Source organism: Rhinopithecus bieti, unplaced genomic scaffold (assembly GCF_001698545.2).
Source record: "Rhinopithecus bieti isolate Rb0 unplaced genomic scaffold, ASM169854v2 scaffold_5025, whole genome shotgun sequence".
Taxonomy (NCBI): domain Eukaryota; kingdom Metazoa; phylum Chordata; class Mammalia; order Primates; family Cercopithecidae; genus Rhinopithecus; species Rhinopithecus bieti.
This window is the reverse complement of record NW_016804637.1, coordinates 276,858-288,617: the sequence shown is the minus strand read 5'-3', so window position 1 is coordinate 288,617 and position 11,760 is coordinate 276,858. Positions and strand designations below refer to the sequence as shown.

Here is an 11,760-nt window from a genome sequence, read left to right as displayed (position 1 = left end):
AAAAAAAAAAAAAAAAAAAAAAAAAAAAAAAAAAAAAGAAAGAAAAAAAAAATCTGTGAAGTTCTAATTACCCATAATCCCCTCCTGTCTCTATGAGATTATTCTTGAAACACCTGTCAGATCTCACTTTCCCACATCTATGGAACATAACGCAGGCAAGGGAAGGCCAGAGTAGAGAAATCTGAGATGCAGAGATAGTTTCTTGCCTTGTGGCCAGAAAAATGTGTGGAAGGCGGTAGGAAACCGTAAATTCCCGGTTGGGCTGGTTTTTAAACAATAAACTGGGGTCAATGTACCAGCTAAGCTGAGTCACCACAGCTTGGCAGCAGGCCCAGCCAGCGGGAGGAGAGGGAACAGCAGCTAGCGGGGAGATGCTGGGGGATAGACAGGGCTGCTGGGGACTGTTGTACAGGCTGTGCACTGCTCAAAGGTATCCAGAGCCCAGCTTTGTATCTACCAGGAAGAAGGGGCTCCCCTCCTCTCCCCTCCCTTCCTCTCCCTTCTCCTTTCCTCTCCTCTCCTTTCCTTTTTTTTTTTTTGGAGACAGAGTCTTGCTTTGTCACCCAGGCTGGATTGCAGTGGCGTGATCTTGGCTCGCTGCAACCTCTGCCTCCCAGGTTCAAGCAATTCTCCTGCCTCAGCCTCCTGAGTAGCTGGGATTACAGGTGCACACCACCATGCCTGGCTAATTTTTTTGTATTTTTAGTAGAGATAGGGTTTCACCATGTTGGTCAGGCTGGTCTTGAACTCCTGACCTTGTGATCCACCCACCTCGGCCTCCCAAAGTGCTGGGATTACAGGTGTGAGCCACCATGCCTGGACTTTTTTTTTTTTTTCCTGGAAAAGGTGTAGCCATAGGCGCTTATTGGGGTCCTGGGAATAAGTCTCCAGAGGGCAGTGGCACTCAAAGTCACGTACCTGGCTGGCCTCCCAGAATGTGAGCTGAGCCCAGGCATGCTGTGAAGCCAAGATGCAGAGGTTGATGAAAGCACAGCCCATGGAGATGTGGAAGTAGAAGGGGAAGAGTTTGCTCTGCACTAGTCCGAAGGTATGTCGGGGAAGGCCTCGGAAAAGCAGGAAGCCTGCAGGGTATGGGGACCATAGTGGTGTTAGAGCACTTACTGCCCTCTTATTTCTGTCCCCACCCCAGGTACCCATAACATCCAAGCTGAGGGTCCCTACCTGAGACGAAGGTCACCCACATTTGCATGCCCCAGGCACCTGACAAGACCAGTAGATGGACCATCTTAATCAGGCCTCCTAGGTTCCCGCCTTCCTCCATCTTGCAGTCCTGGGAAGGAGGCACCGGGTGGCTCAGAACTTTACCTTTGCCTCGTGCGTGGCCTTCAGACCCTGTGAACCCGCTCGGGGACAGGGTTACGGCCAATCCAGCAGAGATTCTGGCAAAGCAGCTCAGGAATGAGAGTGAGAAAGGCCCAAAGCAGTCAAGGCCCAAAAACAACCCTCGACCCCATCTCTCCAAATGTCAGCCCTCAAGATCTCAGGCTCTCTGGACCTCAATCTCCATGACACTTCAGAGGCCCCCAAATTTCAGCCCCAGCAGCTCCAGCTCATAGCCCTAGGTCTTCAGAGATCACTCCACTAATTCCCAAACATCACCCCAGGGATCCAGTTCTGACATCCAAGACCACTCTTCTCATAAAATAATCCCGGATATTAGGTGAAGATCCCGAAAACCCCGAGGAAACCCCAAATCTCATCCCGAGGACACCGATCCCACCGTTAGGAACCAAGACCTCAACCCGCAGCACCCGGATTCCGAGAACAGAGACGTCGGGGCCAAATGGGCTGAATTCGGTACCTCACTCCCACGCCCCCGGGTGGACAGCGACCCTCCTCCGCCGCGTCCCCTCGTGGGTTTCCCCCAAGAATTCGTCCCGCCTCCCAGCTGAGCCCGAAACCAATCGGATCGTAGATCTGCACCTTTCTATCCCGCCCTCTTGGGTATTGACTAATCGTAGAATCACCCCCTGGGATCCCACCCCCTCCACGGGCTTTTATCCAATTACACCGCGGCTACTAAGCGCTGCTGAAGCGTGAAGGCGCCAATGAGGCCTTCAGCTACTCTGGCAGGGGCGGAACTAAAATGCCGGCCACACCCCTCTCTGTGACTCCTTCAGCCTCTGAGCGTTTTAATGCGATGGTGTCCCCGCGGGATCAAACTTCACCGTCACGGCTGAGGACTGGCTTCGTGGTCCCTGATGGGAGAGCATGAACAGGTGGTATGTGGTAGGTGGGGTTCTGGAGCCTGGCGGGTGCAGAATTCACAACCCAGGGGGCGGAGCCAGGATGATGACCCCGCCCCCGTCCCTAAATAATTCTCCCAGGAGGGACGCGGAAGCAACAACCGGATGGGACCGGGAGAGAGGAGGCACGACTGGGGACCTAAGCTGGCTCCCAAATGCCTCTCCTTTTCCCCTGCAAGCCTCCCAGGCTTCCTATGGTCCCTAAGTCCCAGGTTCTCAGCGTGACATTCCAGAGCAGACACAACTTCCCATTACTCTATACCAGGCACTGGCATGGATTAATTTATTTAATCACAACATCCCAGTAAGGTGAATATTATGACATCTCGTTTTTATAGTTGGGGACACTGAGGCAGGGAGCGGTTCAGTAACGAGACCAGTATTACACAGCTTGAAGGGACAGAGCTAGGATCTGAACCTAGGCCATCTAGCTGGAGAGTTTCCCTGCTTAACCATCATACTCTGCTGCCCCTGGAAGTGAGGACCTTCCTGAGGCAGTGACTCTCGGAGGGGCAGCTTAGGACATTTCAGGCAGAAGAAAAACGTGTGCATCACGGGGTGTGTGTCAAGATCTAGTGAATGCTTAGGGGATGCCCGGCACTCAATTAGGTGCTCAGAAAATAGGAGCCTAAAAAAGGATTAAGGAAGATTTTACCGAAGATATGCTGAATAGTTTTTTGTTTGTTTGTGTTTGAGACAGAGTCTCACTCTGTTGCCCATGCTGGAGTGCAGTGGTGTAATCTCGGCTCACTGCAACCTCCGCCTCCGAGGTTCAAGCGACTCTCTTGCCTCAGCCTCCCAAGTAGCTGAGATTACAGGCATGCGCCACCACACCTGGCTAATTTTGTATTTTTAGTAGAGATGGGGTTTCACCATATTGGTCAGGCTGGTCTTGAACTCCTGACTTCAGGTGATCCACCTGCCTTGGCCTCCCAAAGTGCTAGGATTACAGGTGTGAGCCACCACGCCCAGCCTAAGTAGAGTTTTGAAGAGCGTGTAGGAGTCTTCCAGGTCAACTGAATCAGGCAGAGGGCCTGGCAAGGGCGACAGAAGAGAAAGGTCTAGAGGATTTGGGGGAAGAGACTGAGTGTGACTCAGGGCAAGGTGCCTTTCACCTGGAAATTCCTCCAGGCAGACCTGCCCCAGATATCTCCATCTGTGCCATATCTGGCTATACTAGAGGGGGAGGGGAGTCGGAAGTGAGACCCAGAGCTCAGCTGTCTTCTGTTCCCAGCCGTTCCCAGCCTCTTCTAGCACAGGCCTGGGCCCCAATTCAGCTAACATCTATTGAATAGATATGCCCTGCCTCTCCTGCTCACACTCTATGGCTGGCATTCACCTGTGGGGCCAGGTCCAAGTTCCTGGCTTGGCCATGGATACTTTACTGGAGCTGCTCTGCTAACCTCCTGCTGCTTCCTCTTGGATCTCGATTCAGCCATCATGAATTTACCAGCATAGAGCATGTGGTTCCACACCTCCAAGCTTTTGCACATGCTGTTGCCTGCCAGGAAAGCCCTTCCTTTAAGCCAATGTCAAGGTCCCTTTTTTCTTTGAACTCTTCTGAGGCCTGATTTTTTTCTTTGAGGCCTTCTGGGTCCTTCTCACTGCCCAGCCCAAACCTTGGGGGCTGGGATAATCTTTTTTTGTTGTTTTTTATTTCTGGAGACCGAGTCTCCCTCTGTTGCCGAGGCTGGAGTGCAGTGGTGTAATCTCGGCTCACTGCAACCTCCGCCTCCCGGGTTCAAGTGATTCTCCTGCCTCAGCCTCCTGAGTAGCTGGGATTACAGGCGCCCATCGCCACGCCCAGCTAGTTTTTGTATTTTTAGTAGAAACGTGGTTTCACCATGTTGGCCACACTGGTCTTGAACTCCTGACCTCAAGTTGTCCTCCCGCCTTAGCCTCCCGAAGTGCTGGGATGACAGGCATGAGCCACCACTGCTGGCTGCGCCTAGCCTTGGGATCATCTTTCATCCAGCTTTGGCTCCTACCATAACTGAGAAGCCTTGAGTTTAGGGCTGAGGCCTCTCTGGCATGTCAGGGAGGATCTGGGGGCACTGGGGACATGGGGAGTTATCTCAAAGCAGCCCCTGCTTCCCTACTCACAGTGACCCTCTTTTGGCCGGCCTACCCCGGGACCCTGACTACTCTGTGTCCTGCCTCTGCTCACCTCCCTCACCCTCCAGCGTGTGTTTGCCTGCTAACGTGAAGTGTGACAAGTACTGGGGTTCGTTGGGGGACTGCCATAGGGCTGGGGACACTGGAAGGGGCTGGGAATGTGAGGAGTGCCCTGCATTGTCCCTCAAGGAAGCCCTTACCCCTAGGCTCTTCCTCGGACAAGGCTCTGGAGCGTACAGCTCACTGGTCCAGGACCCCAGAGCCAGAGACCTTGGGATGTCCTGCTTCTGGGGACACAGTGAAGAGTGCAGACTGCAGGCCAGGGTGGGGCTCGGGGCCTCCGCCACATGAGGCTGCCCCCTCCCGCAATCCAGACCTGCAGAAGGAGTGCTGTAATGACCAGGACGTTTTGAAGAGGCATCACAACATAGCTAAGGTCACCCCCACCCAGGAAACCCCTTAAATGCCAAAAACCACTGTAATCTACTGCTGTGGGGCTTAGGGAAGGGGCTGTAAGGCAGAGGGACCCCCATGAACACACCCGCTGTGTTTCTTCAGCACCTAGAACAGCGCCCGGCACTCAGCAGGCCCTCACTAAGCAAGTCTTGAATGGAGGAAGGAATGGATGGAAAGAAAGAGTGTGGCTGTGTGTCTTCCATGGAGATTTGACTGTGATTGTCTCTCAGCCACATAAGTGCACTTCTGAGCGTGTGTAGCCCAAGGGGGAGGTGCATGAATATGCCCGGAGTGGAGCTTTGCTTGTACTTGTGGTTTGGGACACCCAGAACTGAGGACATCCAACTTTTGTCCAGCCCTCCAAACTGGGTTGAGGTTAGCAAGGAGGCAGCTCAGGGACAAATTTCTACTCCCATCTCATCTCTCTTCCCTAGAAGCCCTTGGAGACCAGCTCCTCCAAAGTCAAAGGTGAGAAATCTCCTTTCCAACGAAACTGTATGGGGAAGATCTGCTGGTTTCCACCTCTACCCTCTGCCCCAGCATCAGCTGACCCCCTGCCATGGTCAGCCATTCACTCCTGCCCAAGACTGAGTGGGCCCCTGTTCCATATCTTACACCCTGTTCCTACAGCTACTCTGAGCCTCTGCTGACCTCTGCCCTGCCCTTGCCCCAGACCCTACCCCTTACAGCCCTGGTTCACCCTGTCCTCTGCCCACAGCCAAGACCATTGTGATGATTCCCGACTCCCAGAAGCTCCTGCGATGTGAACTTGAGTCACTCAAGAGCCAGCTACAGGCCCAGACCAAGGTGAACCACCTTGGCCCTGCCCCCAGCAACCTCTCTTTCTCCTTGCCCTCCCCTCCTTCCTCCCACCCCAAGGCTGACCTCTTTCCCCCAGGCTTTCGAGTTCCTGAACCACTCAGTGACCATGTTGGAGAAGGAGAGCTGCTTGCAGCAAATCAAGATTCAGCAGCTTGAAGGTGAGGACTGGCCAGAAATCAAGGTCAGGCTAGGCCAGGCATGGTGGCTCACGCCTGTAATCCCAGCATTTGCGGAGGCCAAAGAGGGTGAATCACTTGAGGTCAGGAGTTTGAGACCAGCCTGGGCAACATGGTGAAACCCCATATCTACTTAAAAAAAAAAAAAAGAGGCCCGGTGCGGTGGCTCAAGCCTGCAATCCCAGCACTTTGGGAGGCCGAGACGGGCGGATCACGAGGTCAGGAGATGGAGACCATCGTGGCTAACACGGTGAAACCCCGTTTCTACTGAAAAATACAAAAAAACTAGCTGGGCGAGGTGGCGGGCGCCTGTAGTCCCAGCTACTCAGGGGCTGAGGCAGGAGAATGGTGTAAACCCGGGAGGCAGAGCTTGCAGTGAGCTGAGATTCGGCCACTGCACTCCAGCCTGGGCGACAGAGCGAGACTCTATCTCAAAAAAAAAAAAAGAAAGAAAGAAAGAAAAAAGGCCGAGTGTGGTCACTCACGGCTGTAATCCCAGCACTTTGGGAGGCCAAGACAGAAGGATCACCTGAGGTCAGGAGTTCGAGACCAGACTGACCAATATGGTGAAACCCCATCTCTACTAAAAATACAAAAATTAGCCAGGCATGGTGGCGTGCACCTGTAGTCCCAGCCACTTAGGAGGCTGAGAAAGGAGAATTGCTTTCTGGGAGGCGGAGGTTGCAGTAAGCCGAAATGACATCACACCACTGCACTCCAGCCTGGGAGACAAAGCAAGACTCCGTCTCAAAAAAAAAAAAAAAAAGTCAGGCTGGAAGCTGGTCCTCTTGGGATCAGCTGGGCCAGGCCAGGGTGAGAGAAATTGGGAGAGTCTGGGTTCTGGGTCAAGATTAGGACAAGCTGGGTTCTGGGTGGGATCAGGGCTCAGTCAGGGTCCCACACTCTCTGCAGAGGTGCTGAGCCCCACAGGCCGCCAGGGAGAGAAGGAGAGGCACAAGAGGGGCATGGAGCAGGGCCAGCAGGAGCTGTATGGGGCCCTGGCCCAAGGCCTGCAGGGGCTGGAGAAGACCCTGCGTGACACTGAGGAGGTGCAGCGGGCCCGCACCACTCGCTGCCTGCAGCTGCTGGCCCAGGAGATCCAGGACAGGTGGGGGATGGCGGGAGGGCAGCCTGGAGTCCATGGGAGGGAAGGGAGACCCAGAACTGGGGAATGGAGGCAGGATGGGAGAAATGGCAGATGCCTGGGGGAGGGGAACTGAGGGATGGTGGAAAGCCTGAGGAACAAGAAGAGGGGATGAGGCCGGGTGTGGTGGTTCATGCCTGTAATCCCAGCACTTTGGGAAGCTAAGATGGGCGGATCACTTGAGGTCAGGAGTTCGAGACCAGCCTGGCCAACATGGTGAAACCCCATCTCTACTAAAAATACAAAAATTAGTCGGGCATGGTGGCGGGTGCCTGTAATTCCAGATACTTGGGAAGCTGAAGCAGGAGAATCACTGGAACCCAGGAGGCAGAGGTTGCAGTGAGCCGAGATCGCACCACTGCACTCCAGCCTGGGCGCCTGGGCAGCAGAGCAAGACTCTGTCCAAAAAAAAAAAAAAAAAAAAAGGAGAGGAGGAGAGGCTCAGGGGAGACAGGTGGCTTGTGGGGGCGGGGGAGTGGGAAACTGAGAGGCCAGAAGGCAGAGCAGACAGAAAGCTGGAGGTGGGATGGAAAAAGAGGCCAGGGGGGCCGGGCGCAGTGGCTCAAGCCTGTAATCCCAGCACTTTGGGAGGCTGAGACGGGCGGATCACGAGGTCAGGAGATCGAGACCATCCTGGCTAGCACGGTGAAACCCTGTCTCTACTAAAAAATACAAAAAACAGGCCGGGCAAGGTGGCGGGCGCCTATAGTCCCAGCTACTCGGGAGGCTGAGGCAGGAGAATGGCGTAAACCCGGGAGGCGGAGCTTGCAGTGAGCTGAGATCCAGCCACTGCACTCCAGCCTGGGCGACATAGCCAGACTCCGTCTCAAAAAAAGAAAAAAAAAAAGGCCAGGGGATCAGAAAGGGGGATGGCAGGAAAGACTGAGAGGACAGGAGGCTGGTGGTGTAGAAAGTTGGGGACAGGAGGTGGGGGGGGTGGAGGCCAGGTGATAGGAGGCTGAGTGGGGTGGGAGAGGCTAAGAGAATGGGAGGCTGGGGATCAGAAGGAGAGGATGGGGATGAGGGTAGGGGGATTGTAGAAGGGGAGGGAAAAAGGGCAAGTAGCCAGACTCCGTCTCAAAAAAAGAAAAAAAAAAGGCCAGGGGATCAGAAAGGGGATGGCAGGAAAGACTGAGAGGACAGGAGGCTGGTGGTGTAGAAAGTTGGGGACAGGAGGTGGGGGGGGTGGAGGCCAGGTGATAGGAGGCTGAGTGGGGTGGGAGAGGCTAAGAGAATGGGAGGCTGGGGATCAGAAGGAGAGGATGGGGATGAGGGTAGGGGGATTGTAGAAGGGGAGGGAAAAAGGGCAAGGAGGTGTGGGAGGGGACAGAACTTGGGAGGATAGGTGGAGGGAGGGACAGATAGGGGCATGGGAGGTCAGGGGCCAGGCAGGGAGTGCAGGTCTAGGCTGCACTGTCCCCTCAGCAAGAAGTTCCTGTGGGAGGAGCTGGAACTGGTGCGGGAGGAGGTGACCTTCATCTATCAGAAGCTCCGTGAGTGCCTGGAGCCCACATCCGGTGGCGGGTGGGTGGTGGGGTTCCTTCTTCAGCCCCTGTCCCCCTGAGCCCCCTCCCTCCACCACAGAGGCACAGGAGGATGAGATCTCAGAGAACCTGGTGAACATTCAGAAAATGCAGAAAACGCAGGTGAAATGCCGCAAAGTGAGTGCAGAAGATGGGGACCCTGGGGAGGAGTGGGAGACAGAGGGATGGGGATTTCAGCCAGCTTCCACCATGAGATTGGAGCCGGGGTCAAATCTCAGCTCTGCCACTCACTGCTGTGTGACTGTGGGCAAGTCACTTGATCTCTCTGAGCCTCAGTTTCCTCATCTATATAATGGGTGTAATAATAACTCATCTTGGCTGGGCGCAGTGGCTCATGCCTGTAATCCCAGCACTTTGGGAGACTGAAGTGGGTGGCTCACCCGAGGTCAGAAGTTCGAGACCAGCCTGGCCAACATGATGAAACCCTGTCTCTAACAAAAATACAAAAATTATCCGGGTATGGTGGCGTGTGCCTGTAATCCCAGCTACTCAGGAGACTGAGGATGGAGAATCGCTTGAACCCAAGAGGCGGAGGTTACAGTGAGCCAAAATCATGCCATTGCACTCCACCCTGGGCAAAAAGAGCGAAACTCCATCTTAAAAAAAAAGAAAAAGAAAAAGAAAATTCATCCTGTTGGGTGCTGTGGCTCATGCCTGTTATCTCAGCACTTTGGGAGGCTGAGGTGGGTGGACTGCTTGAGCCCAGAAGTTGAAGACCAGCCTAGGCAACATGGCAAAACCCTGTCTCTACAAAAAAACAAAACAAAACAAAACAAAAACAAAAACCAAACAAAACAATGAAACAAGAGGACGTGGTGGCACACGCCTGTAGACCTGGCTACTCAGAAGGCTGAGGTAGGGGGGTCGCTCGAGCCTTAGAGGTTCAGGGTGCATTGAGCCCTGATAGTACCACTGCACTCCAGCCTGGGTGACAGAGTGAGACCCTGTCTCGAAAAAAGACAAAAAACAAAAACAAAACCAAAAAACCCCACTCATCCCTACCTGATCAGGTGTCTGTATTAGCTGAGTATTATGCACTTGAATGCAGCCTGGCATATAATAAGTGCTATAGAGCAGTCACCTTTTACTATTGTCATCATTATTTATTTTGTTTTGTTTTTTGAGATGGAGTTTCGTGCTTGTCACCCAGGCTGGAGTGCAATGGTGCAATCTCAACTCACTGCAACCTCCGCCTCCCGGGTTCAAGCAATTTTCTTGCCTCAGCCTCCTGAGTAGCTGGGATTACAGGCGCCTACCACCACACCCAGCAAACTTTTTGTATTTTTAGTAGAGATGGGGCTTCACCATGTTAGCCAGGATGGTCTCAATCTCCTGACCTCGTGATCTGCCTGCCTCAGCCTCCCAAAGTGCTGGGATTACAGGCATGAGCCACTGTGCCCGGCGCTATTGTCATTATTATTATGATTGCTGTTCTCTCATCCCTCCCCACCCCAGATCCTGACTAAGATGAAGCAGCAGGGTCATGAGACAACTGCCTGGCCGGAGACTGAAGAGATACCGCAGGGAGCCAGTGGCTGCTGGAAGGATGACCTCCAGAAGGAACTGAGTGATATATGGTGATGCTCAGCCGTCAGTCTGACCCCCAACCCTCATCTGAACCTCTTCCTCCAGCGGGATCTGGCAGTGACCACCAGAATCTGGAGCCCACCTGAGTCCAGACCTCCCTCACCCCTAGGACTCACCCCACCACGGCCCCCAACCTTAGTCCTACTGCTGTCCACACCCTGAGCAGTCTGGAGTCTCCCAGGGCCCCCAGCTCCTCATCTTCCTGCAGGTCTGCCGTGCACGTGCTGCAGAACTCCATAGATGGCCTCACCATGTGCTCGGGGGCCCGTCCCAAGGCCTCGAGCCTCAGGGGTGAGGGAGACTGAGAATTGCTCAAGGGTGGGAGGTCATTGTCTAGCTTCACTCAGGGTGACTATGTTCAGAGAGCCTATTTGGGAGTCACATCTGTTGGGTGTTATTTTATGGCCACATTAAGTAGTATTCTGAGGTCACATTAAGGAGTCACTGGAGGTTTCATCCAGGAGTCATTCATGGTCACATTCAGAGTCACTTGGATCTTATAGGAGTCCACGGGGACTCCATGCAGTGGCTCATGCCTGTAATCCTAATATTTTGGGAGACCAAGGTGGGAGGATTACTTGAGTCTAGGAGTTTGAGACCAGCCTGGGCAACACAGTGAGACCCCATCTCTCCAAAAAATGTAAAAACTAGCTGGGTGATGGTGCACCTGAAGCTGAGCACGCCTATAGTCTCAGCTACTCAGGAGGCCGAGAAAGAAGGACCGCTTGAGCCTGGGAGGTCGAGGCTGCAGTGAGCCATAATCGCACCACTGCACTGCAGCCTGGGCAACAGAGCGAGACCCCATCTCAAAAAAAAGTGTCAGTCAGGTAAAATTCAAGGGTCATTGAAGTCATAATTTGGTGTCACATTAGATCACATTCAAGGGACTTGGGGGTCATGGTTTAAGTATCATTGAGGTATACTATGAAGGGACACAGGGCCTATGTTTGGGGGTTACTCAAGGGTCACATTCAGGGTACCTATCCCTCCTGCAGGCCACAAGGGGCACCGGTGCCTGAGCCCTCCACTCCCCTCCTGGGACTCTGACTCCGACTCTGACCAGGACCTCTCCCAGCCACCTTTCAGCAAGAGCTGTCGCTCCTTCCCACCCGGTGCAGATCCTCCCCAGTCCCCGCCTCCACCCATTTCCCTCCTGACCTGCCCTTGACTCCCACGGTTTAGACCCTTGGAACAGGCCCAGATCCCGATCTGGGCATGCGATCCCTGACCTGCAGCCCCGGAGTCCCCTGGACCTGGCCAGGCCCTGACCCACCCTCTCTCTCCACAGCTTGAGCAGCCGGGACTGCTCTCCCTGAAGACCCCTCCAGAGAGAAAATAAACTAGCTGAAACCCTCCTCTAGCCCGGACTGTTAGTCCTGCTGCTTCCTGTGCCTAGGAATCCCCCTGCCTTCCCAGTTTACTCCTCATTGGTCGGGGGGAGGGCTGTAAAGACCCCAGGGGTCATTCGGGATGTGTGGGCTTGGAATCAGGGGACATTTGAAGCCAGATTTAATATATGATAAGGCAAGGAGTCATTCTGTCCAGATACGAGCGGCCAGACAGACTTCCACACTGGCCACAGAGCCTTCCTTTCTGGGGGGGCCCTGGCGAATGGGGAAACTGAGGCCCAGCGAGGGAGGGGCGCGGCC

At 54.2% G+C, this 11,760-nt stretch overlaps 2 protein-coding genes across 16 annotated transcripts in view; one reads left to right on the top strand and one right to left on the bottom strand.

The window, feature by feature from the left end:
* Positions 1 to 2,127, bottom strand: part of TMEM205 (transmembrane protein 205) — a 4,191-nt gene extending 2,064 nt beyond the window's left edge. Inside the window, exons 1-3 of one of the 4 annotated variants that reach the window (XM_017869465.1) lie at positions 1,945 to 2,127; positions 1,183 to 1,291; positions 919 to 1,082 (exon numbers count right to left, since the gene is read on the bottom strand). In XM_017869465.1, the coding sequence (XP_017724954.1) occupies positions 919 to 1,082; positions 1,183 to 1,282 (264 nt within the window). In that variant the 5' untranslated portion in view covers positions 1,283 to 1,291; positions 1,945 to 2,127. The other 3 variants (XM_017869462.1, XM_017869463.1, XM_017869464.1) reach the window with 3 other exon arrangements.
* CCDC159 (coiled-coil domain containing 159) lies at positions 1,724 to 11,472 on the top strand. Of its 12 annotated transcripts, XM_017869452.1 has the most exons (13): positions 2,146 to 2,243; positions 4,373 to 4,491; positions 4,589 to 4,818; positions 5,273 to 5,306; positions 5,557 to 5,645; positions 5,737 to 5,818; positions 6,749 to 6,944; positions 8,406 to 8,473; positions 8,565 to 8,641; positions 9,980 to 10,101; positions 10,320 to 10,402; positions 11,107 to 11,223; positions 11,400 to 11,471. In XM_017869452.1, exons 1-13 carry the CDS (start codon positions 2,233 to 2,235, stop codon positions 11,402 to 11,404), a joined length of 1,233 nt encoding a protein of 410 aa, XP_017724941.1. In that variant the 5' UTR covers positions 2,146 to 2,232; the 3' UTR covers positions 11,405 to 11,471. The 12 variants fall into 12 exon arrangements, 11 of the variants coding, with proteins under 11 accessions (XP_017724949.1, XP_017724942.1, XP_017724946.1 ...); XM_017869460.1 differs by lacking the exons at positions 4,373 to 4,491; positions 4,589 to 4,818 and adding an exon at positions 1,724 to 1,818 and having other exon boundaries at positions 2,142 to 2,243; XM_017869453.1 differs by lacking the exon at positions 4,373 to 4,491 and adding an exon at positions 1,724 to 1,818 and having other exon boundaries at positions 2,142 to 2,250; positions 11,107 to 11,471.
* Positions 11,473 to 11,760: the final 288 nt, after the last annotated feature.

Excerpts from the sequence above, each read along its gene's own strand:
- CCDC159 (XM_017869450.1), top strand. Across the intron at positions 5,646-5,736 it reads AGCTACAGGCCCAGACCAAG|GCTTTCGAGTTCCTGAACCA; the intron begins GTGAACCACCTT and ends TCTTTCCCCCAG. Across the intron at positions 6,945-8,405 it reads GCCCAGGAGATCCAGGACAG|CAAGAAGTTCCTGTGGGAGG; the intron begins GTGGGGGATGGC and ends CTGTCCCCTCAG.